Source organism: Plecotus auritus (assembly GCF_963455305.1).
Source record: "Plecotus auritus genome assembly, chromosome: 15".
Taxonomy (NCBI): domain Eukaryota; kingdom Metazoa; phylum Chordata; class Mammalia; order Chiroptera; family Vespertilionidae; genus Plecotus; species Plecotus auritus.
Genome location: NC_137781.1, coordinates 2521081 through 2545407, shown reverse-complemented (window position 1 = coordinate 2545407; position 24327 = coordinate 2521081). Strand labels below are relative to the sequence as shown.

General features: G+C 46.0%; 1 protein-coding gene across 10 annotated transcripts in view; it reads left to right on the top strand.

The window, feature by feature from the left end:
- Positions 1-24327, top strand: part of SCAPER (S-phase cyclin A associated protein in the ER) — a 163910-nt gene that overhangs the window by 65196 nt on the left and 74387 nt on the right. For 9 of the 10 annotated variants that reach the window (XM_080651534.1, XM_080651538.1, XM_080651530.1 and 6 more), the window contains 3 exons: positions 5668-5804; positions 8323-8388; positions 15113-15239. In XM_080651534.1, the coding sequence (XP_080507660.1) occupies positions 5668-5804; positions 8323-8388; positions 15113-15239 (330 nt within the window). The remainder of the gene's footprint in view (positions 1-5667; positions 5805-8322; positions 8389-15112; positions 15240-24327) is intronic. The other variant, XM_080651531.1, reaches the window with a different exon arrangement.

The following is a 24327-nucleotide window of genomic DNA, read 5'->3' as shown; positions in this document are numbered from 1 at the left end:
AGATCAGAAAGGAACATCAGAATCTGCAGACGTCTTTCCCTCATTTATCATCTTCACCCATCAGAGAACTGATGGAGTATTTGTAATTGTCACTGAGCGACAGGGGGACAGATGGTGGACCAGCGTCCTTATCAGAAGATGGCCTCTTCTCTTCATGGCGTCTGTTTCACAGTATTTCATTAGCTTCGCTTTCTCATCTGTCATTCCCAGCAATACAATCCATAGATTATAATATATAAAAACGTAAGTGTATCTCCTACAACTATAGAAAGAGAACTTAGCACAGTTGAATCCTCTGAATAATTAAAATAGCTGGTAAAGTTTGAAAAGTTGTTGTTGGTACATATGTTTAATTTTTCAAAATGGTGCTGTCACACCAAGGGCCAGTTTTGATAAAAGGCATTATGTTTCAGATTGTCTCAAATTTACTGTTTGATGAAATTTTGAATTTTATTTAAAAATAATGGAACTCTCAAACTTTCTGTTTTATTTTTTAAGCATTTCTTCGGCACCTGCGTGTGCATTCTGCGTTCCTCCAGGGGCCTGAGAAGCGCAGATAGTAAAACTGTCACCTGCGCTGCCTCTTCAGTCGTGCTGTCTGATAAACTCAGAGTGTCACGAGTCTGAACACTCTTGTTTAAACATAAGTGGACTAAGCTTTATATATGGTGGCTTAATTTTTGAGCAGCGTTTGGATAATATATGTAGATACTTTATTTGATATGGCTAATGCCATCCAGAAAATCAGTAATTACACACCAGCTTTCCTCTGGACTGTCTGGAGGACAATCTGCTGGAATAGTTTCATGAAGGGTTGATATCAACGAAAATAATCGTTTACCACACAGTCTTTTGGCCTTCTTCTGAGTAAACTGTGACATCCAGAGAATCGTCCCTCTTTAACTTACGCAGTTATCACAAGCCCTTGGCCCATAGTAAGTTGAGAAAGTGCAGAATGATGGTGAGAGAAAAATGAGTTTTCCAAACAGAGTGTTAAAACCCTGCGTTGTTTTCTCGTCTCATTAGTAACTTGGCATCCACCCTGCTCCTGAAAGTAAACTTTTGCCTCCAGAGAAATAAGCCTCTTGAGCATAACATTGTATTTCTATTAAAAAAAAAAAAAAACACTTTAATTTTCAAGTTAAAATATATTTGTTATTATTGTAATGAAGCTTTGGTCCTTTTTTCAAAGGAGATCTTTAAACCCTTTTGATCTAAGAAGAATAACATCCTTAACAATTCTCAGTCCGTATGATAGTATTTCAAAATAATGGGAAGCAGATTATTTCCTTCGATGTATCGATGTGCCACGTTTTATGAAATGTGTTTATTCTGAGGTAACACTTGAGAGACCTCTAAAATGGAAGTAATCTTGTATTGTGTCATTCATATTTCCCTATATATCCTATTTTTAGAACTTTTACATTCCTTCCCAAAGATCATGAACCTGTCTGTAGCTTAATTTTTTCATGTCTCTTTTACAAAATCAGTACTTATGAGAACCTTTAGGAGGAGTTAGATGGAATATCAGGATCATAAACCTCCGTATTTAATATAGTAAATTATGTTAGAAAGGCCAGAGCTTTGGTCTCGTATGCCATAAAAGGTAATTAAAAGAATAAGAGGGGTATAAACTCTGATGAGATCATGTCTGTATAGTATTAGTTTCCTAACATACGTTTATTAGTATTTCATATTGTAGCAACGATGCTTAAATGAGAAGTCACAATTGTGACTTAAAAACCAGACCTAACATTTTTTTAGTGTGCGTGTGTGGAATTAGCCATCCTTAATTACCTGTTGGTGTTTTCACATTGATTCTTAGACTGCTATGAAGGGGGCGCTTTAGAATTTGTTGTCCAATGCCTTTGTTTTACTAGCGCTGCAGAATTTATCCTGGTTAATAAATAACACTGCGCTTGGACGTACAGTTCAGTGTTCTTTCTAACGAGAGGCCCGATGCACGAAATTCATGCAGGACTAGGCCTTCCCCCGGCTGCCTGCCGGCACCGGCTTCCCTCCGGCACCCGGGACCTGGGCTTCCCTCACAGCCCTGGCTTTGCCCAGAGGCCGTCCGGTCTAATTAGCGTATTATTATGCTTTTATTATTATAGATTATTATAGTGTGTCAGTCTGCGCTCTGTGCCTGCAGGGAAACTGTCTGCTCTTAATGCTTATGTGGAATGAACAGTGTCCATTGGAATGGCCAAATAAGATTTGTATCTATATAATAAAAGCCTAAGCGACCATTACGGCAGAATGACCAGAACAACTGGTCCCTATGACGCGCACTGACCACCAGGGGGCAGACGCTCAACGCAGGAGGGAGTGCCGCTCAGCCAGAAGCCGGGCTCATAGCTGGCGAGCGCAGCGGCGGTGGCAGGAGCCTCTCCCGCCTCTGCAGCAGCGCTAAGGAGTAGCAAGCCCAGCGGTAAGAAGCGAGCAGGCAGATGGTTAGGAGCGAGGGGTCCCGGATTGCGAGAGGGCGGAGGCTGGGCTGAGGGACCCCCCGCCACGCACGCAAATTTCGTGCATCGGGTCTCTAGTATATACACGTGTGTGTGTGTATATGTGTGTGTGTATATGTGTGTGTGTGTGTGTGTGTGTGTGTGTGTGTGTAGTAGTAGTGGGGTTACATTGCTTAATAAAATTAAATAGGTTAAGGTGTGTAATTCTGTAATATATCATCTGTGCATTGTATTGTGTGTTTGCCACCCCAAGTCATGTCACTTTCCATTACCATTTACTTCCCCTTTACTAAGAGCCTTCCAACTTGTTGGTAGGAGAGCAAGACTCTGTGAGGGCAGGAGTGTGTGTTTTCAAATGGATTAGGAAGGAAGGAGATCAGGGGCCTTTGGAGGATTTTTGGTCCTGATTGATTCATATTTGGAAAAAGACTAAGAGTGTATTTTGCTTTTTCTTGTGCTCGTGGCATATTAATTAGAATTTTGAGTAAATATAAGAAGATGAGTATATTTTTACACAGTTACACCCATTCTTCCACAGCACAGGTAAGCCTAGAGCTGTGCCCTTACACAAATTGACCTTCTTTTCTTTAAAGAGCTTGCTTTTCCTTGCATTTTCTTATTAATTTTGCAACAAAAATATTAATATACTAGAGGCCTGGTGCACGAATTAGTGCACGGGTGGGGTCCCTCGGGGGGGGGCTGCAGGGATCGGGCCCAGCTAGCACCTCCAGCCTCACAGCCCCACAGCCCCACCTGGCATCCCGCCGTGCCTGGCGCCATCCCACCACCTGCTCCACCATCCCGCCTGTGGGACGATCAATTGGGGCCAGGCCGCCTGCCCAGCTCCCTCAGCGCCTGAGAGCCGGGTGGTGGCCCCGCCCCCTCCCCCCCCCCCCCCCCCCCGCCGCTGCCGCTGGTCGCTGTATGCGGGGCAGTTGGTGGGGCAATTGGGCCCCCACTTGCACCCACCTTGGCCTGGCGCCGCTCGCTCATGTGCTCCACCATTCCACCACGGTCCCGCTGTTGTCAGGGCCCATCGGGGCTGGCAGTGCCTTCACTGCCGCCCGCTGGCAGCGCCATGTTGCCAACGCCCGCCATGTTCCGTGCCGTCCCCTGGTGGTCCGCGCATGTCATAGCGAGTGGTCGAACTCCTGGTCGAACAACCACCTGAGGGGACAATTTGCATATTAGGCTCTTATTATATAGGATATTAATTATAGAACAGCCGTGGGCAAACTACGGCCCGCGGGCCGGATCCGGCCTGTTCGGCTGTTGTATCTGGCCCGCGGAGACGAAAAGCGGAGGGTTCTCTTGCTCTCCCCTCCGCTCCTTTACTTTGAATTTATATTAGTTCACACAAACACTCCATCCATGCTTTTGTTCCGGCCCTCCGGTCCAGTTTAAGAACCCATTGTGGCCCTCGAGTCAAAAAGTTTGCCCACCCCGTTATAGAATGTTTTAGAAAGAATAACGCCTACTGTTAACATTTTGATAATATAAATCTTATTTATAGCTGTGTAAACTGTATTACATAGATATGAGTCCTGAATTTGTATTGGTTGTTACACGATGAATGTTGTCAGTGTTACTGTTGTTTAAAAGCCATGAAATCTGATTGTCAGTCTCATACTGATGCATGGGCCGTAATTTATGTAATCAGATCCCTACTACTAATAATTTGTTGTAAATCTCACTACAGTGAGTAAATTTACAGAGAGAGATTTTAGCATTTCTCTATTTCTTTATGATAACTACGAAAGTGAAATTACTTACAGGCCTGAGCATTTCATTAACTATTGAGCAGCCTGGGGCTCTGAGCCTCTTGGCTGTTCGCAGAGAACAGAGCGGCTGGCGAAGGCCAGCGCTGCAGAGGACTGGAAGCAGCACCGTGTCATGTGAGATGGCTGGGGTGCTGTGTGTTTTCTCATCCTAGCCAGCTCCTCTGGGTTTTAAGAAATGATGTCATCAAGGGTTGGAGCCCAGAGGTTAGGTTCTACGGCTCAGGGCAGGGCTCAAGTCGTATCGAGAACAATCTAGAACAATGGAATCTAGAACAGTGATTAGGGAGGAAAAACAATTAGGCAACCAAATTGTATGGACTGTACTCCTGCTAAGGGTGGTTGGAGGGAGAGGGAGGCTGCTGGCCTGTGTACGCAGGTGTGCAAGCATTGCTCCGGTGTCCTGATGCCAGACCTTGTGCAGCAAGATCAGTGTCAGGACAGATTCTGCTGGTGTCCTTCCTGTCCGCACAGCTCGGGGTGCGGCGTGAAGTGAAAAGCGTTGGGCCCTTCCTGTCTACGCCTTTGTCAGCAGAGCCTGACTGCTTTTGGTCAGCACTGTTTCTAGGCCAAGATAACAGCCACTTCACCTGGGCCCCGTCCCATAGCATCAGACGTAACAAGACTAGCTGAGGAAGGTGATTGGCCAATAAAGTACATCATGCTTCTTCCTGCAAAGCGCCTCCTCGGTCTACATCTCCTTTTCTGCAGGAGGTCGTCTTCTATTCTTGCAGCAGATTCACACCTGCAGCGCACACTTCAGCGCCTGAGTGGTGCGCACACGTGTTAATTTCATTTTAGGTTCGGCTCGTAGATGCTTGAGGGAGATGAGTATTGTTATTTCACTTACTTTGGTAAGCCAAGCAGAATTTTAAGATTCAGGTGTGCAAATTACTTTTTCATACAAGATAAGTGTTTTCTGAACTGGTGGTTGTGGGAAATTTAAGACACACCCCCGAGTAGACGGAAGAGTGTGACGATCCTCCGTGTACTTACTCATCGCTGAGCCCCGACAGTGGTGATCTGTGGAAAGTTCTGCCACACCGACAGGCATCTCACCCACCCCCCAAGTAATGCTTTGAAGTCAATCCTAGATACCATTTCATGATAGCTATTTTTATTTTATTTTATTTTTAATACATTTTTATTGATTTTGGAGAGGGAGAGAGAGATAGAAACATCAGTGATGAGAGGGAACCATTGGTCGGCTGCCTCCTGCACACCCCACTGGGGATTGAGCCTGCAACCCAGGCACGTGCCCTGACTGGGAATCGAACTGTGACCTCCTGGTTCATAGGTTGACGCTCACCACTGAGCCACGCCTGCTGGGCCACGTAATCTGTTATACTTACTGTAAGCATGTAGCAGTGCTGTGTTATTTTTTATTTGTCATCATATTTATCATTTGATTTATTTTGCAGGAGCATCTTTCCTTAAAGAAGTACATTATTGACATTGTGGTCGAAAGTACAGCTCCACCAGAGCCTTTGAAAGACGGAGAAGAGCGGCAAAAAAATAAAAAAAAAGCCAAAAAGATAAAAGCCCGCATGAACTCCAGGTACCATAACTATCCTTAAAAACAAAACAAAAGAAAACCTATTAGTGATGTATTCTTCTTAATGTAAATTCAAGGAAGACCCTCGAACCCCCACAAAAAGTTTAAAGTTGTTTACTTCAGGAAAGCCTCGAAAATAACACTGATGAGCCTAATTTATAGCCACTTTCTGTGATTGAGAAAGAAAACTGCCTATCGATCTAAAGCCCTGGCCTTCACCTGCTAAGAGCTCTTCTTATAATTTGATGCAGAGGCCCTGCCAAGCTTGTGCCTCCTCCAGCATGCAGTGGTATGTCCAGGATGTGTAAACCAGGCCTATTTTTCTTTCCAGCTATTGATTTTTAAATGAAGTATTAAAGAAAATCAATAGCAATCAACAAATAGAAGTCTGCTGGCTGTAGTGTTAAATCCCATGACTAGGCTTAATCAATTTGGTTGCCTGTCACAACAAGAAAAAGTTCAAGAAATATCTGGAAATGGAAAGTGAGTTGTCAGACCTGTAGTTTATCATCAGCCTTGAAGTGACATCTGGGGCCCAGGTAGCTGGGTGACAGCGTGACCTCACAGGCTCTGCCACCCCCCGATGACGGATGAGTCTTGTTCGAGGACACAGGGCCGTGCCTCCTGAGCAGATAATTGGAGAGAAGGTAGTCTGAACGTGTTGTCATACCTTTGTTCCCAAATACCTCGAGAGGTGGAGAAGCTTGACCCGTGGGAACAGGGAGACGTGGGCCTGGAATAACGTTGAGTGGTGGTCATCGCTGTGGTTTCCAACTTCAGGTTGTAATCAGCGGAAGGCTCCATTCCTTTTACAGAACCACGAAGGCCTCAGAGCGGTCGTTGAGGCAAAGGGCAGGAGAGGTCTTTTGCTTGTGTTCTTTGGGGTCCCTCCCAGTGTCTAAACGTAGTTCCGCAGCGAACTCAAGGGATGCTAGTCCTCCGTTCCTCGTTTATGCGAAGAGCCTGCCACCTCCTGCCGCTGGGAAGCGTGGGCCCTTTGGACTCCTTTTCCTCTGCGTGCTCATTCGCGCCCGCCCGGGCCTGTGGCTGCAAACAGCCTCTGCGTAGCCACTTTATGTCTCCAGTGTATTCCAAGTGCCAGGCCCTGCTCTTTCCTCCCCAGCACAGCCCTCCCCTTCCCCCCACTAACCTCACATCCAGTCCAACTGCAAATAATGTTAGCTTTGCTTCAGAAGATCCTGAGAGTCTCCGTAGCGAACGTCACTGCTGGCCCTGCACCAGCCCCCTCGCTCGCCCGGAATGTGGCAGGAGGCCCTGCTGCTCTCCCTGGTTCCGCCCTGGCCCCTCCGTCTGTGTAAACACTCCAGCCAGAGCGGCGGGAAATGTGCGTCAGATCATGTCGTTTTCCTGGCTCAGAACCTCAGGGGTCCCCTTCCCACAGGTGTGCACGCTAGCTCTTCCCGCCCTCACTGCTGCACTTGGAGCCCCAGATAAGTGTATGCTTTGATGTCACAGACATCTTCCGGAGCCGCAGTCTCTTCTCTGCTAGATGGGATGGTGCCGTGTCGAGCTCCCGCTCGGTGCTGGGCACAGATTCACCTGCCTCACTCACTTCCCACCTTTCACCCGAGGTCATCGTTACCTGCAGCTACCAAGGGGTTATTTCCCCGTTTTGATAGGTCTTAATATTTTGGCTGATAGCATTGAGCATCTGTAGGTTTAAATTATACATAATTTAAATTTAATTCCGATTTAGTTATTTAGTTCCCAGGTACCACCTGTGCTAGTTTGCTTTTTCCTTATTGGGCCTGTTGTGATTTGTGTCTTCTTTAGTTTCCCACCTGCCATTGCTGTCTGGGTTGGTATACGTTGTGACTAATTCTTTCATAGGTTGTTGCACTAATTCTTTGATGGGAGGGCCCTTTGGGTGAGCAGTTAAAACTTAAAGTAGCTTTTTCCTCCCCAAAGAGAAATCGGCAGATTAAGCAATATTAATGGGTTGCTGCGGTGACACCTGCGGTGACGGCTGTTGGCGGCTGTCACCTACCTGGGTCAGGCAAGTCGAGCCGAGTGAGACGGTGGCTGTCTGCAGACACTGGGCAGTTAGTCCGTATGAAAAGCACAAGCAAAGCAAAGCGGATCGTTGAGTGTCTGGTCCAGTTGTTTCTACTGGCTTTGAAAGTATTTCTAACATTAAATCATCCTCTTTACCTATATTTAATATTGCATGTTATATGCCTTTGAGTTCATAGGTACTCAGCCACCTCAACTACTTGATAGAAACTTAATATGGTTTCAAAGTTGACAATCTTGATTTTAGCATCTTTAAATTCAGTAGTGTTTTTATGAATCTGCTTTCTATCCATAAAGAAATACGTATTTTTAAGTCTTTTTTGACAGCATGTACAGTATTCTGAAGAAGCAGTTTCAGAAATCAGAGTGTTAAAATTAATGGGTAACGTCCCTAGTTTTGGAAGAGGAAAAGCACAGCCAGGGTTTTTGTTGTTATAAAAAATTAGCAGCAAAATAACGAACAGTGATCACGCTTTTGTCTTGTCAGGGCCAAGGAATATGAAAGTTTAATGGAAACAAAAAGTTCTGGCTCTGACTCGCCTTATAAAGCAAAGTGAGTACTTTACCCTACATTTTACTCTCCGTTTCTTTAGTCTCCGCCTGCAGCAAAGTGACCTGAGCCACCACCGTGTGCCTGTGATCACAGGCTGTGTGTCTGATGCCCAGAACTGTGTTCTCCTAACACAGTGGTGTCCAGCTGGGGGCAGTTTCCCAGGGGACCTCGGTCTCCGTCTGGGATATGTGGTGACTTCTTGGTTGTCACAGCGCGGTCAGTGGTGCTCTGCCGCCACGTGTGTGGAGGCCCGGGTGCTGCTCAGCAGTCCTCAGTGCCCAGGGCAGGCCCTCAGCCAAGAATCACCTCGTCTAAACGTCACTGCTCCTGACAGAGCCGGTTCTGGCAGGACGGCTGGCTCCTGCCGTGGGGGTCTCTTTCAGGTCTCCCCCGTGGGGGGAGTCTCGTGACGGTCGCTTTGGACAGAGGAGGGTGTAGACTCCCTCCCTCACGGTGTGAGTGAACGGCACAACAGCTGTTCTCGGACCTGCTGCCCACAGAGGTGCGGGGCGAAGGGTCTCTCCCTGATGACGGGCGCAGGTGCTGTGGCCGTAGGCCAGGCCTGCGAACCTGGGGCTCAGGACACGCACGGGAGGCTTCATGGTGCTCAGGGAAACGTGCCAAACGTGCCAAATGGTTACATACAAGACGGCGTAGGTACTCGTGGAAAGGGTCACGAAACACTTCAGTGCACATCTGTGCTCCGTCTGTAACTGCGTGGTGAGGAGACGCTGAAGCGTTTTGATGTAGCAGCTCAGACATTCAGAACAGAAATATTACCGCCTTTCAGAAATAGGACACCCACCAGATAATCACTTTTGCTTATTATTTTTCGGAACTATTAGCCATTGCCATTCTAAAAGGGAAAAAGGAAATACAAACTTCCACAGAGGAGAACGGAATTACCAAGATTATGATGGTACTGTGTATCTGAAAACCCCGAGAATTGAGTGAAGAACCAGTAGAAACGAGAAGTCAGTCAAAGGGCTGATTACCAAAGGAACGTGATGGTGTTGATAACGGTGCTTACTGAGCGCTTACCTTACGCCAGGCTCTTTACTGGCGAGGACTCAGTCATTCCTCACAGCAGCGCAGGGCTGTTGGTCAGGGAAACTCAGCCTGGAGAGGGTCCGACAGCATACCCAGGACGTGAACATCGGTGGCTTTTCCTCCTGATAACCCGTTGGAGGACATAAACACCGTTTACAATAGCGATGCGAAAATGCACTGTTTAAGAATATACGCAACAAGACATGTATGAAGCCTGTGTAAAAATGAAACTTTAACATGCTGTCAGGAGTATAAAGAAGACTGTGTAAATGGAAGGACGATCACATGCCTGGATGGAAGTCACAGTATGGTAAATTCTCTAAGTTTTCCTGCACATGGAGTGTGATTCCAGTTACCTAACAGCCTTTTAAAAAATGGAGGTAGAATCCATGTGAAGGCCTGAGGGGGCAAGGTGGGGTTGAGGGGGGTCAAGGGGAAACGGGGACATATGTAACGCTTTTTACAATAAAGATGAATTTTTTGGAAAAAGAACATATGGAAAAATAAATGAGAATTTCTACAAAAAAATTTTTTTGAAGGAGAATGAAGTAGGACCAAGCTAACAGATATGTAGTTAAAACAGGTTTTCATTGGCACATAAATAATAATACATATGGATGGGAAGAGATTTTTAAAAAGAATCTAGAAATAGAGCCAAGAATTTGCGGACAGTTAATAGACGACTGGTGACTGGTGCAGCGTTTGCGAAGACGCCCAGAGGAAGGGGGCGGTTCTGGAGGCCTGTCTTTGTAACACGCCCACGTCTCCATCAGGGGGTGGACTCCTTTCCCTTCCTCTTAGGTGTGCTCTCGCCTTTCGACCTGCTTGACCCACAGACTCGGCAGAAGCCACTCTGAGCCTGGGCCTCAGAACAGCAGACACCTTGCCCCAGCCCCCTCTCCTCGCTCCCATGACTGCCGTGAGGACGTCGCTCGGCCCCTGGAGAAGGGGGTCACTCGGTCCCTTCAGCACGCTCTTGAGCTGGCTTGGCTTCTCTGGTGAGGATGCTGCCGCAGTGTTCACGGGTGTCACGCCCATCAAGCCCCTTGGCCATGGCCACAGCCCCGTGCAGGGAGACAGTCCGGGGCTTCCGTGTGGCAGCAGGCTGCCCAGCGTGCTCTGGCTGTCCGCTCACGGACAGGCTGCTTTTCACTTACCTGTGCCTGGTCCTCGGTCCTCCTCTTGACCTCTAACATGACTGTTACTAACAGAGGATTACTCCCTCGGTCTTCCCATTCCATCCCATGATTTTAAACAGCTAGTCACTGATGGATTACGTAGGGATTTTTTGAGCTCTTATATTTAAGAATATAGGTTAATCATATTGTTTAAAAATAGAAGGGTAACCAATAGCCCTAAATTTAGACCATGTACCTTTCAAATGGAGGAGGTGGAAAAAGAAAAGATGAAGTGTTTGTCTTTCTGTCCGCACACCAGAGTGGACCCCGTCTCTTCTTACACCTGTGCAGACCTTCCCAGCGACCCCACCAAACTGCCCCAGATTTCCCTGGGGTAACATTAGGCTTCCTTCCAGAGACACTCCTGCATCTCACGTGCACCAGTGACAGATGGGAACTTAGAATTGTTGTTGGAATTTGTTCAAGTTTTGAGAAGAAAGTATCTGACCGTACAACATTCTCCACAAAACCATTTACCTGACAGACACTTCTCATATTTTAGCCCCGGAGTTACGAAGCCTCCGCTCTTGCATGCTAGAAAAATTACCTGCCAGAAGTAATCCGAGTAACATTTTCTGTGTTAAAAACTGCCCCCTCTAAACAGCTCCTATGTTTGCCCTGTAGGGAAAATGTAGCCTAGTGCTGCGACCCTCTATGATTCTTTATAGTATGGATCGCGGTCTGAGGCACTTGTTCCGGAGACGGGCAGTTTTATGGGGTGCTTTTGGGGAGGTAGGCCGTGGAGCAGGGTGTTAGCTCGTGTTACTCCAGCGTCCCCTGGGTTGGGCGTTCTTCCTTGAAGGGTAGGCTCACCTGAGTCCCAGATCGGACTTACCTCGGGGTGAAATACAAGCCCCTTGTGTTCTGTGAATCAGAGTGGCCCTGTGCCTCCCTGAGTAACGCCGGTGCTCCGTGGAACGTGAGCATTCCTGGTAAGAACGCTGCTGGATTCCTGTGCATTCATCGCGGGCTGGGTATTTGGTTACACGGTGCGCAGGCTTTGTTCGGCCAAAAGCTGGAGTGGCTACTTATCTGTCACACAGTGAGCTTCGCTGCCAGTGTTCTTCCACGTGATAAGGGCGGTAACTGTAATCGGATGGGACTCCAGCCCACATTCAGTTAGAGGGAAAAAAGAACGTTGCTCTTACTGGTGCCCGCCCCCCCCCCCCCCACTTTTGTTAGATTGAGAACGTTCTGTCAATGAATAGTAATAATAGTTGAACATTTACTGAATGTCCACTGCAGTGAGTGATGTTCGGTGTGTTGCATCATTTACCTGCGATCTTCACAAGCTTGGAATGGAAACGTATGTGCATTGCCTCTGCGTTAAGATGAAGGGAGTGAGCTTCGGAGGAGTAACGTGACCTTCCCGGGCGGACACACGTGGTCTGTGCTGGAGCCAGGTGTCAGGCATGGCAGTTTTGACTGGAGTTGTGGTCGTTGTTCCGCATATAAAGTCCCTGCACACGGCAGCTCAGGGCTAAACTGGAATTCACCAGTGTCCTTTTCCAGCCGCATTTGCTGTTGCTTTTTTTGAGAAATTTTAAATTTTTGCATAAATGCAGCTATAGATGAAATTGTATTCTAGGATATTACTAGTTTGCGAATAAATGTCCTTTTTGAATTAACTGATATGGTATAGAGATAAAACCTGGGATTGAAAGATCGAGTGCCTGGATTTCTGTCCCAGTAACACCTCTACCAGTTAGGAGGTCTTGGGAAGTCACCTGATTTGTTGAGCCGTAGTTCCTTTGTTTTTCAGACAGGGATCATGCTAAGGGCCAGTGTTCTCAGAGGATTAAGTGAGGTTTGTACATGACAGTGCTGTGTAACCTCTGGGTTGTGGTTAGGGTTAAGAATGTAAGAAGACACTTTCTGGGGCCGTTCACTGAAGGTGTGCCGAGGGCACGTGTGTTGAGGCAGCGTGTTGGGCTGTGGCTGTGCAGCGAGCAGGAGGCAGGACCCTCTCCTGGAGTTCCTCCTGCCTTCTGCACTGTCCGGCATGACAGCCTCCAGCCACGTGTCTGTTTATATTTCAACATTAAAATTCAGTGCGGCTTACATTTCCGTTCCTCGGTCACACTGACTGTTTCAGGGGCTCAGCAGCCGCCATGTTGGACAGTCCAGATGGGGAGCATTCCCCTCCTCGCAGGAGGCTTTGTTGTAAAGCTCTTGGAGGGAGAGATGTGTGATGAGTGGTCAGGGCTAGTCACCTCAGAGAAATGTTGACGCTGATAAGGGATCAGGAGGACTTTTCTAGAGGATGATGAGGTGGGAGCATTTGCAGAGACACTGAAGCAGGAAGAAGAGAGGGTACAGATCCCGGAAGAGCGCGGTGCGTGGACTGTGGTGCATTAGCCCACTCGGGAGGGGTCGGTCCCCTCAGTTGTAACAGGAGAGTGTGGGCGACATGCAGAGAGGCCTGAAGATTTGTGGAGGAAAGAGGATTTTCTTGTTCGTTGCAATAGCTTCCATTGCTCTGTGAAATGTAAGATCTTATGAAAGCAAGAGGGAGAATAGAAAGGGGGGTTTTGAGGAGATTGGGGAATGTGTGAAGCAAGTCTTTGTGGAGAATGGGCAGGGGCAGCCTGACAGATTGGGCAAGATGCCACGTCATCGTCAGACCAGCCTGTTGCACGGAGTGGAGAGACTGGCAGATAGTTACCAATCCAGCTGAAAAGATGAGTGGGTGCCTGGCACCGACCATGGGAGAGCTGGACAGTGATGGTCACTCACTGCTGGGGTGGTGTGAGGAGTAACAACACAACGGGAGGGAGGTAGCATGTTCACAGGAACGTGGTTATAACGTCGGCCTCTGGAATCCATCACCGGTAAAGGTGAAGGTGAGGCGGCAACGGGGCCCATGAGTGAGGACACTGGAGAGACGGGGCGAGGGTCTAGTGCAGGGGTGGGCAAACTTTTTGACTCGAGGGCCACAGTGGGCTCTTAAACTGGACCGGAGGGCCGGAACAAAAGCATGGATGGAGTGTTTGTGTGAACTAATATAAATTCAAAGTAAAGGAGCGGAGGGGAGAGCAAGAGAACCGGATAGAACAGCTGAACGGGCCGAATCCGGCCCGCGGGCCGTAGTTTGCCCACGGCTGGTCTAGTGAGTGTCAGCTGGTGAGATGCTGCAGCAAGTGAGTGGAAAGGAAATGATTGCTCACAGATGTTATGCCCAGATTTCGTGATCCCCAAAGACCACCAGGGAGCCGAGTCCGATGCAAAAGCAAAGAGCCTTTATTCGAGCTAGCTCGAGCTCCCCGTCCACCACACTCACCCACGCAGCGGCAGGAGGCAGAGAGAGAGCCCCAGGCCCCAAACGCGCTGATTTATAGGGGGCCTGGGAGAGGTAGAAGGGGTGAGGTAGTGTGGCCTCCGCTGATTGGTTGGGGTCAGGTTGCACATGGGGGCAGGGCACGGCTTACTTTCCTCTTGTATTTCTATTGGCTAATTCAGAAGTGTGGGTTGGGCTCTTGGAGAGGTTCTAGGGCGGGAACCTGACTCCACGAGGTGGAGGACATGGAACAAAGGGAACATGGAGTCGGTCTCTCCCCGCCCTTTCAACAGAGAAACAGAAGAAGTAGGGGCCTCAAGAAATATGACAGGAGCCCCCTTACTAAAGAACCCCAGCATCTAAGTAATATGTAGTATTTCCTGGTGAAATGCAGATAATTGCTTGATTGTCTTAAGTCAGTGGTCGGCAAACTCATTAGTCAACAGAGCGGCAAACCACGGCTCGCGAGCCGCATGTGGCTCTGGTCTAAGTAAATGACATGAGCAGTCGGCAGGCAATCCCAAATTGCTCGTAAATTGGACCATGGGGAGTCTGACATTGAGAGTTTACAATGCTAATAACGGAATGTCCAAGCCAGCTTAAAGATTTAAGTCAAAGTATGAAAACCTGACCTGGCCGGTGTAGGTTAGTGGTTGGAGTGACGGCCCGTGCACCAGTGTCTCATTGGGGTCGCTCCCTGCCCCCATTGGGGCGCGTGCGGGAGGCAACCAATCAGTGTGTATTTATGTGGCTTTTTCACATGGCTGTTTTCTCTCCCCCCACCCCACACTTTCTCTAAAAAGCAATGGGAAAAATATGCTCGGGTGAGGATTAACGACGACAGAAAAACCGCTCAGGTTGTTTCACTCCCGTTCTCTGCCATTGTACTCACGCTCGGCATCTCCAGTTCTGTCCTGGTTGATTTTCTCACGGTAGTGACAGCCACAACCGCTCTCCCCCACCCTGTGCATAGACTGAGTCGTCCCCACTTCTGCTGGGTGCTTGAGGACTGCACTGTTGTTGGTGAACAGAAAGCTGTACCAGCCCTGGGAGTGGTATCTTGTATTTCTCCCCCACGTGCTCTCTGAAGCAGTTTCTGACACAATAACGGGAGTAACTTCTGTTTCAAAAAGTTTAGAAAAATGCGATATTGCAGTCTCACTCGTGAATGGCGTCATCCCCTTTCACTCCTTCCTTCCCATTTCATTTTGTGTTGAAGGCTTCAGCGACTGGCCAAAGACCTTCTCAAACAGCTGCAAGTCCAGGACAGTGGGTCGTGGGCACACAACAAGGTTTCTGCTTTGGACCGGACCCTCGGCGAGATCGCCAGAATCCTGGACAAAGAGGTATGTCGCCCGCCTCTGGCCTCGCCCTGTCTCTGTGGGTCTTCTCTCGACGGCTACAGGCAGAGGCTGGCGTGTGCATTTCTCTCCTTTCCAAAAGCCAGTCACCTTCGTGGATGGACGATGTCCTTTGTTCTTAATAACTTGACCTTGTTTTCCGCTGTTTTCATTGACGTCCTCAATAACACCAATGTTCCACAGGCCATGGCTTCCTCAGTCACACTTTTCTCCAATAAACAGAATGAAATGATTGTAAATGGAATCATATCCATAAAGACATACAATTTTATAGCAGAAAATACACAGCTTTGAGTCATAAAGCTCATAGATCATAGATTTCCACAAAACACCAATTTTCTTCCACCAGCAGATTTGGCCGTTTTCTTTAATGACTTACAATCATTAAATGTTTCGATGACAGTTGAAAATATCCTTAATAATTTTACAAGTCTTTAGTATTCACTCTAGAAAATTTTAAATGTACAAAGAGATAAAACTCCCTGTAATGCCCACTGTTGACATTTTGTTATATTTTTTAAAATCCTTTTGCTATACATATTTTTTAAATTTTTTATCTGTCAAATTTTATCATGAATAATTTCTCATGTCTTTAACTTTTTTTTTAACCAAAAAATGTATCACAGTTTATACAATTTATATCTTAGGTGGTTTCTAATTTTCCTAATTTAAGGTAATGGCCATATTTTTTTTTCTTATTTTCTGGGTTTAAACTTTAATATATAACATTTTATACTTTAAAAGACGGTGGTGATAAAAGTAACGTAAGTGCAACCCGCAGCTGTGAACTCACCACCCCAACGTAAGAATAGACTCTTCCCAGAGTGATCCTGCCTCACACACTGCTTCTCCCTCCGGGCTAACACTGCACAGAATTAAAGGGGTGGCTTTTCTTTGTTTTCTTAAAAATAGGTTTATTATTTTATCACATAAATGTATTGTTAAATAATATATTACTTAGTCTTGCTTGTATTTGACCTTTATAAAATATACTCTAGACTTTTGTGAATTATAACATTCAAATTATGGTTCTAAGTTTTTTTAAGCTTATCAGGATAGTTGTTTTGCACTTACTTTCTCTGTTACACAGTGAATACTTCACTGTGTTAATACGACAGTTTTTTAATCCATCCTCCTGGCATAAACATTTGTTTTCAGGAATTGGATTTGTGTGTGTATGTGAGAGAGAGAGGGCGGGAGGGAGAGAGAGAGAGAGAGAGAGAGAGAGAGAGAGAGAGAGAGAGAGAGAGCTGCTTGCACATTCCTGTATCAGAGCGAACACGTGAGAATGCTCTGGAGCAGGGGACCCAGACTCTAGTCTGGGTCAGAATCCCAGAGGACTAGTTAAGGCCCAGATTGCTGGGCTACCCTTGGCTTTCTGGTTCACTAGTTGTGGAGGGTCCAAGACTGTGTATTTCTAGCAAGTTCCCAGGTGACACTGCTGCTGGTCTGCTCAAGACGTGTGCCCGGGGGTGGAATTATGACCAGCTTTACTTACAAGGTGGTGCTCAGCTGTGTTTGGGCCCAGACAATGGTCCTGTGTGGAGCGGAGACAGCGTGTTGGCCGTGGCACTGGCAGGACCACAGACTCCACGCTGAGGGCCAGGGTTCAGGACCTGGTTGATGTCAGACGTGGTGTTTGGAGGTTTGCTACGCCTTGGAAAAATCTCCATAGCTATTGTAAAATGATTATAAAGTGTTTTTATAAAGGTTACTTACACTTTGAACTAAAAGGCAGTTGCTTGAAAATACCACCTTATCTCATGAATATTGTTTTAGATTGAAGTAATCACAGAATTTTTGAGGAAAAAGTAAAATGATCTTTATAAGGAGGGTATTCATTATGAAAATCTAAAGTTATTTCATTCACAAAGGGGCAATTTACTGGAATACCACTGATTCCTTATAATTTTGGGGAGAAAAATGTAGTCTGGATCCCAGTCTAAATGGTCTGTATCAGAAACGTTGCTGCAAAGCTGTCCTCAGAGTATGCACTGCAGGACCACCCAGTAGTCTAAACGAACCCAAAGCCCTTTTCTGACTTTGATAACTAAAACCAGCCCTTTTTACCTAGCCCAGGTGACTCCCTCTACGTGGGGTTTTGTTGGGAGAGTTATACTGACATTTCTGTGAAGCTCAGCTAATGATACTTATGATCTCAGTTTGGGTTGTAAATCACCACTTCTTTTTGTTTGGAAAACTGCCTGGAGTGCAGAATCATCAGAGCCAGAGTCAGGCACCCAGTGAAGGATTTGAAGACAGCCTGGCAGTGGCCAGTGGGAGGTGGGCAGCACTCACTGAGGAAGGGTGGGAGGCGGGGCTTGAGGGCTTTGCCTCTTAACTCAGACCTCAGCACAATATGCTTCCTCTTGCTGCTGGATACCGTTTTCCTTGGTAGTGTTCAGGAAGTTCTGAGACCTGCCTTAGAGCAAGTGGGTTAAACTGGTGGTGCACAGAAACACTCCTGTAGCAGAAGAGATCAGAACACCGAGGAAGCCTAGGTTCCTTCCGGCCTTTTGAGTTCTGTGAATCTGTTCAGAAATAAAAAGTTTGTAAACTGTTGTGTTTGTGACCCCTTTTAGCAAACTTCAACCACTTCTGTAAGAAATGTGGTGGTGTAGGCTTTGCACCAACTCTACAAACAAAAACATCTAAAAATGCTGCAAAACGTTAATTTTCTTAAAGGCATCAAAGAGCTAAGAAGAAATTAAATAATTACCAGGTTAAAGAAAAAGCAAGAATTGTGAAAATTGTGCTTATAACTGCATTCCCTAAGAGCATTTGGCAGATGTGAGGGATGACTTGTAGGCCTCAGGAGTGAGGGGACAGCAGCAGTGCCCACGTGCTGAAATCTAATAGGAGTTTTCCTTTCCAAAGAGAGGGCCACCAGAGCCTTCTCCCCGACTTAGCCACAGACACGCTTGGCATCGTACAGAGTGAGGAGCCATAACTCACCCCAGGTTAGACTTGCCCAAATTCATATCGCTCTGTTATTTCAGATGCTGAATTGAGTTTAAAGTACTGCCTGATTGATCAGTGATGTCCCTAAGAACCTGACAGAAGGATATTCAAGTCCCCATTGGAAGAAAACACCTTTATCCTAAGCCTCAGATAACTTCATTTTTTTTTTTTTAAATCCTCACCCAAGGATATTTTTCCATTGATTTTAGAGAGAGGGAAAGACAGAAACATTGATGTGAGAGAAACACATCAATTGGTTGCCTCCTGCACGCACCCTGACCAGGGCCTGGGCCAGGGAGGAGCCTGCAACCGAGGTACGTGCCCTTGACCAGAATCAAACCTGGGACCCTTCGGTCCACAGGCTGACACTCTGTCCACTGAGCCGAACCAGCTAGGGCTCTTCTCAAATCATTTTACATGGTGTGACTTGGTGGTTGAGCATCAACCTATGAACCAGGAGGTCAGTTTGATGCCCAGTCAGGGCACTTGCCCAGGTTGCGTGCTCAATCCCCAATAGGGGGCATGCAGGAAGCAGCCGATCAGTGATTCTCTCCCATTGATGTCTCTCTCTCTCTCTCCCCCTCTCTGAAATCAATAAAAAACAAAACAAACAAAAAATAAGCACAGAATTCATTATGAGTAAGGGCAGGCAGAAACTGGAACTGCAGGGCCTTGTAAATATTAGTCACAGAGCCTAAAATTATATTTTTTTACTCTTTTAAGGAAATAAAAGATAAACTTACAATGCCTGTCATTATGGACCTACCGGTAGTGACAGAGTAGGTCATTCAGAACAGTCGTCCCCCTGATGCGCACTAAGCTAGACAAAATCGAGCTAGAACTGAACTGCTGACTAGGCTGTGCAGAATCCCTGGGCCAAGATCTGCGAGGATGGCATTTCAGGGCTGAGCACGATTGGTGATCCAAAAGTGGTGGGTAAGAAGCCGAAGAGCACCTTGGACATTACTGTAGACATTATTGTGTTGGTGGGGGAATGTTGGAGTCCAGGGATTACAGCAAAAACTCTAAGATTGGAGTTCCTGTGTGACAGGAAGGTGCCAGGAGAGGGGTTCGACAGGAAGGTGCCAGTACTGCACAGACTGCCGCTCGACCTCACGTCACCCAGCGGCTGGGGGTCCCCGTCACTGAGAAGGGTGAAGGGACCGTGAGTTCCTGACGTTCCAGGTGCGCAGCAGAAGCACCTGGGAGCTCCACTCGGAGGAAGGGACTAGCAGCCTCAGCCTCAAACCAGTTTTCAGAGACTGTTCGACAGAGACAGGCAATTAGGCCTCTAACGGGACAAGACATCGAGGATAAAATACCAATAAAAATTGACCAACAGGTCTCCAGAACTCTGCTTACTGAGTTCAAGAATATAAGTATTCACTTTTTGTAAGTGATAGAACATTTGAAAGAAAACAGAAATCTGAAAACTGAACATTTTGTAATCAAAATTAAGAAAAAAGTATGTGAGATAACAGTAGAATAAACCAGCTGAAGAGAGAAATCGTGAGCTGTAAGGTAGGCCATAAGAAGGAATCCAAGCCCTGGCCGGCTTGGCTCAGTGGATGGAGCGTCAGCCTGCGGACTGGAGGGTCCCGGGTTCGATTCCGGCCAGGGGCACGTGCCTGTGTTGCGGGCTTGATCCCCAGTGAGGGCTGGGGGTGGGGGGCCGTGCAGGAGGCAGCCGATCCATGATTCTGTCTCATCATAGATGTTTCTATCTCTCCTCCCTTCCTCTCTGAAATCAATAAATATTTTTTTTAAAAAAAGAAGGAATCCAAAATGGGTAAAGGAGGTAATTATGTAATAACAGATGGGAACTAGACTTTTGGAGGTGAGTGCAGTGTAATATACTGTTGGATTATAATGTTGTATACCTGAAAGTCACATAATGTTGTAAACTAGTGTTACCTAAGTAAAATAAAAAAATAAAATAAAATTCAAAAATAAAAATGAAAGAATTCAGACTGAAACGTGGAGAAAAGAAGGTTGGAAAATACAGAAAAGGTTCTAAGAGGCATTAATATGTAGTGAAAAGGCCTAGTTCACGTGAAGTTGTTCAAAGGGCTAAGAAGAAGAGAACAGGGCAGAAAAGCATTTGAAGTGATTATCATCTAGAACTTTCCCACAGCTTCAAGAAGGGAAAACAGTGAAACTGCAGACATCATACTGAAACGGGAGAAAATAAAATTAGAAGCTGGACTAACTCAAACTTGGATTCAGAATTTCTAAATAAAGTTTTTGCAAACCAAATCATGCAGTGTATAAAAGGAATAATGTATCCCAACAACGTTGGGTTTATTCAAGATATTTAAGATTGGCTTAACATTGGAAAATCAGTCATAGCTTTTTACATCATATTCAAAGAAGAAAAGAAAGCATATGGTCATCTCAGAAAATGCAGCAAAAGCATTTAGTAAGATCAGTATCAAATCACTTCATAATAGGAAACTAGGAACCCAGTGAAATTTCCTTAATCTGAAAAACTGTACCTACAAAAAATGTATAGCTAGCATAAAACTAATAAATCAGTTTAACGAGGGTACTAGATACCAGGATAGTAAATAAAATCGATTGTGTTCATAATATCAAAGTATTTAGTATCTAGAAGTAAAACTGCCATGCTCATGGATTGAAAAACTCACTGTATTAAATAGTTCTTTTCTTCCCCATCTGATTTATAGGTTCAGTGCAGTCCCAGTTAAAATTCCTTTTTTTTAAAGTCTTCTCATATTTATTACTGAACCAGAATACTAGGACAGAAAAATACTAACACAGAGAAATGCCACTTCCCAGTAAACTCCCAGTGACACACGCCCAGCTGTCCAGAGGGCAGTGATCTTTTCAGTGATAGGTCAGAGGCAGGCACCCGGTACACACCAGCACGTGAGCCTCTCGAGTGCAAGTCCTCGTCGGCCCAGCCTGCTGCTGCTCCAGTGTCTCCTCTTGGAGTTGTACCTGATTTTATTACCAGTTCTCATCCGCATCCACTGGGGCGTGGGCCGATGCTACTTTTGTTTCTTGGCCGGGAAATTCTTGATTCTGAAAGTCTTGCGAGAAAACACAGTGAGGAAGAGTCAGCTTCACACACCGATGGCAGAGGACGAGAGAGCCCTATTAAAATCCTTTACGTTGCGAATTAAAATTCTATTTTGTGGAAGTTGAAATGGAGATTCTGAAATTAAAATATGGACTTTCAGTGAACCAATAATGCTAAGACACTGTTTAAAAAGAATACTATGGGAGGGTTTGCTCTACCAGACATCAAACTTATTGTGAAGCTGCAGTAATTTAGATACAAAGGTGGGGAAAAGACGAACGGAACAGAATTGAATTCATAAGTTGTCCTACCCAAATGTGATGCTTCGTGCACCACGTGTGAGGCACTTGCTTATGTGTATGCGGGGAAAAGGGGGGTTTATTTTGTGATTGAGTATCCTTATTTTTAGAGAATGAAACTTGACCTTACCTCCTGTCAGAAACACAAAACTAATCCCCGGTCGACCGAAATGTAAAAAGAGAAAACAAACTTTAGAAGACGACGCAGACCTTTGATGCACGAAAGTTTTCACGTTTGCTGTAGTCGCATTTGTCTGTCTGTGGTCTTCATGCTTGTGCTTTCGGTGTTCCAGCGAAGAAATCATTGCCGCGTGCCATGTCCTGAAGCTTTCCCCCTGTGTTTTCTTCTAGGAGTGTTTTTTTTTTTTTTTAATATATTTTATTGATTTTTTACAGAGAGGAAGGGAGAGGGATAGAGAGCTAGAAACATTGATGAGAGAGAAACATCCATTAGCTGCCTCTTGCACGCCCCCTACTAGGGATGTGCCCGCAACCAAGGTACATGCCCTTGACCAGAACTGAACCTGGGACCCTTCGGTCCGCAGGCCGACGCTCTATCCACTGAGCCAAACCAGCTAGGGCTTCTTCTAGGAGTTTTATAGTTTGGTTCTTATGTTAGATCTTTAATACATTCTGAGTTAATTAAAAAAAAGAAGATAACATAGAAAAATATCTTGACTTTGAGGTTTTGTCTGGGCAAGAAAGGGACACAAAAGACATGAACCATAAAGGAAAGTGTTGGTGAATTTGCATAAAAATAGAAATTTATATTCATCAGCAGATACCAAGAAAATAATACAAAGGCAAAAAGCAGGAGGGGAGAAGATCTTTATATTTATAAGCCAGGAAGAAGTGGTATCCAGAGTACAGAAGGAACGCCTACAACTTAATGGGGGAAAAGCAATCCAGTAGGAAAATGGTCAAGAGAATAGTATTCCAAAAGAAGAGATCCAAGTAGCCAATTAATAAATGCAAAGAGAATCTGTTTAATAATCAGAAAAACATTCAAATGAAAAGCTCAGTGTGGTACTGTGCCTTACCTACCGAGAGGCAGGTGTTAAAGACTGAGACACCGAGCGCCGGCTGAGATCCACAGCAGTGGGCACGCTCACAGTTTGTGAGCATAGACGTGGGTGCCCCACGGTAGAAAGCGGTCTCCCGTGACAGCTGGAGTTGCTGGCGACCGCTGCTCCGGAGCTTTCCTTAAACCAGCGGTCGCCAACCTTTCGGGCCTCACGGACCACCGGCTGGCGACCGCGGCAGTCGAGAGGAGCCAGCCAGTGCATGTGTACACCGGAGACGTGTGCACAGATGTGTCCCAGCAGCGCTGTTTAGAATGACCAAATGTGGAAAACAGCCCAAGCGTCCACCCGCAGCCAAATACATGAGTTACGGTATGTCCATGTAATGGAATATTATTCAACCAAAAACGGATTAACTGCTGCTGTGGGTAACAGCATGGATATATCTGACAGTGTTAAGTGAGCAGAACAAATGAAAAAAATGCAGACATACATATGTACTGTTATAGGTCCAGTTACATAAATTTTAGGAACAGGCAAAAGTGCCATATTGTCTTAGACGATAAAACTATAAAGAAGATACAAAAATACTTCTCAGGAAAAGGATTGTTCAGAGATGGTTTCTTGAGTGCTTCTAGTTTTTCTTCATCAGATGGCAATTGCAGTGTTCAAGTTGTTATTCTTTAAATAGTACTTAAATGTTTTCATTTTTTCCTGAATTTTCTGTTTATATTTCACAATAACACACATTTAAAAATTTAAATAAAATCAAACAGTGTCTTCTCCAAAGGTCCCTTCCTTGCAGAAATGTTTAATTATTTCAAATAAGAGTTTCTAAGTGTTCTTGTACATGCACAAGCATCTTTTTTCATTCATGCCATGGTTTTAAATTTGGTCCAAGTGAGCATGATACGATTTCATTGACTTTCCTCATTACTCTGTAATGATCAACATTACCTTTAAGTTTGAATAGTAACAGCATCCCAGAAGCATTCTGTGGATTATCAGAAACATGAGACGTGTGTGCTGTTCCTATAAGTAAACAGTTTAAGCAGATGGATTGGACGTGGAGTTTTTCCAGTTGCCTTTCATGAGTTTTTAGAATCCTGCCAAATTTAAGAGAGATTCAGCTGTGAATCTCTTGAACCTGAATAAGCAAACCACATAGCTGGCTGCATTCATAATTTGAAATGAATTCAGAGATGTCATGTCACATGACATGTGGTAGCTAGGCAAAGCTTGCTCTGGTGTTTTCATGTTGGAAAATTCCAGCAGATACTGTGGAAGGCAGAAAGGTAGACACCCTTCCCCACACCCCTTCCCCCGGGACCCCAGCTTCGGGAAGTGAGGGGGCGGGTATGCGATGCACGCCTCGCCGTAAAGAACAACGGTAATCCCTGAGGGCTGCCCCGCCTGGCTGTTCGGTTCCTGAGGCTCGGGTCCCGCTAGAGAGACACACTGCCTGTCCGCTAGCCCTCACGGTTTCACGTGCCCTTCTCTTACTTCAGCTGGAATTCTTCAGTTGAGAGGAAATGGGAAACATTCAGTCCTAGGGACCTCTTATTTTTGTCCTCCTTACTTAATAAATTCTCAGGTTCTCTGGTGGTTTCCTTAAAGCGGCCGAAACATCACAGTCCGCAGTGCTGGGCCCGCAGGTGCACGCCCGTCGGCTCTGAGCTCTCCCTCTGAGCACCCGGAGCCCGTCCTGAGGTGCACGGCTGTGCAGGGAACGCTCACGGCGAGCTGCT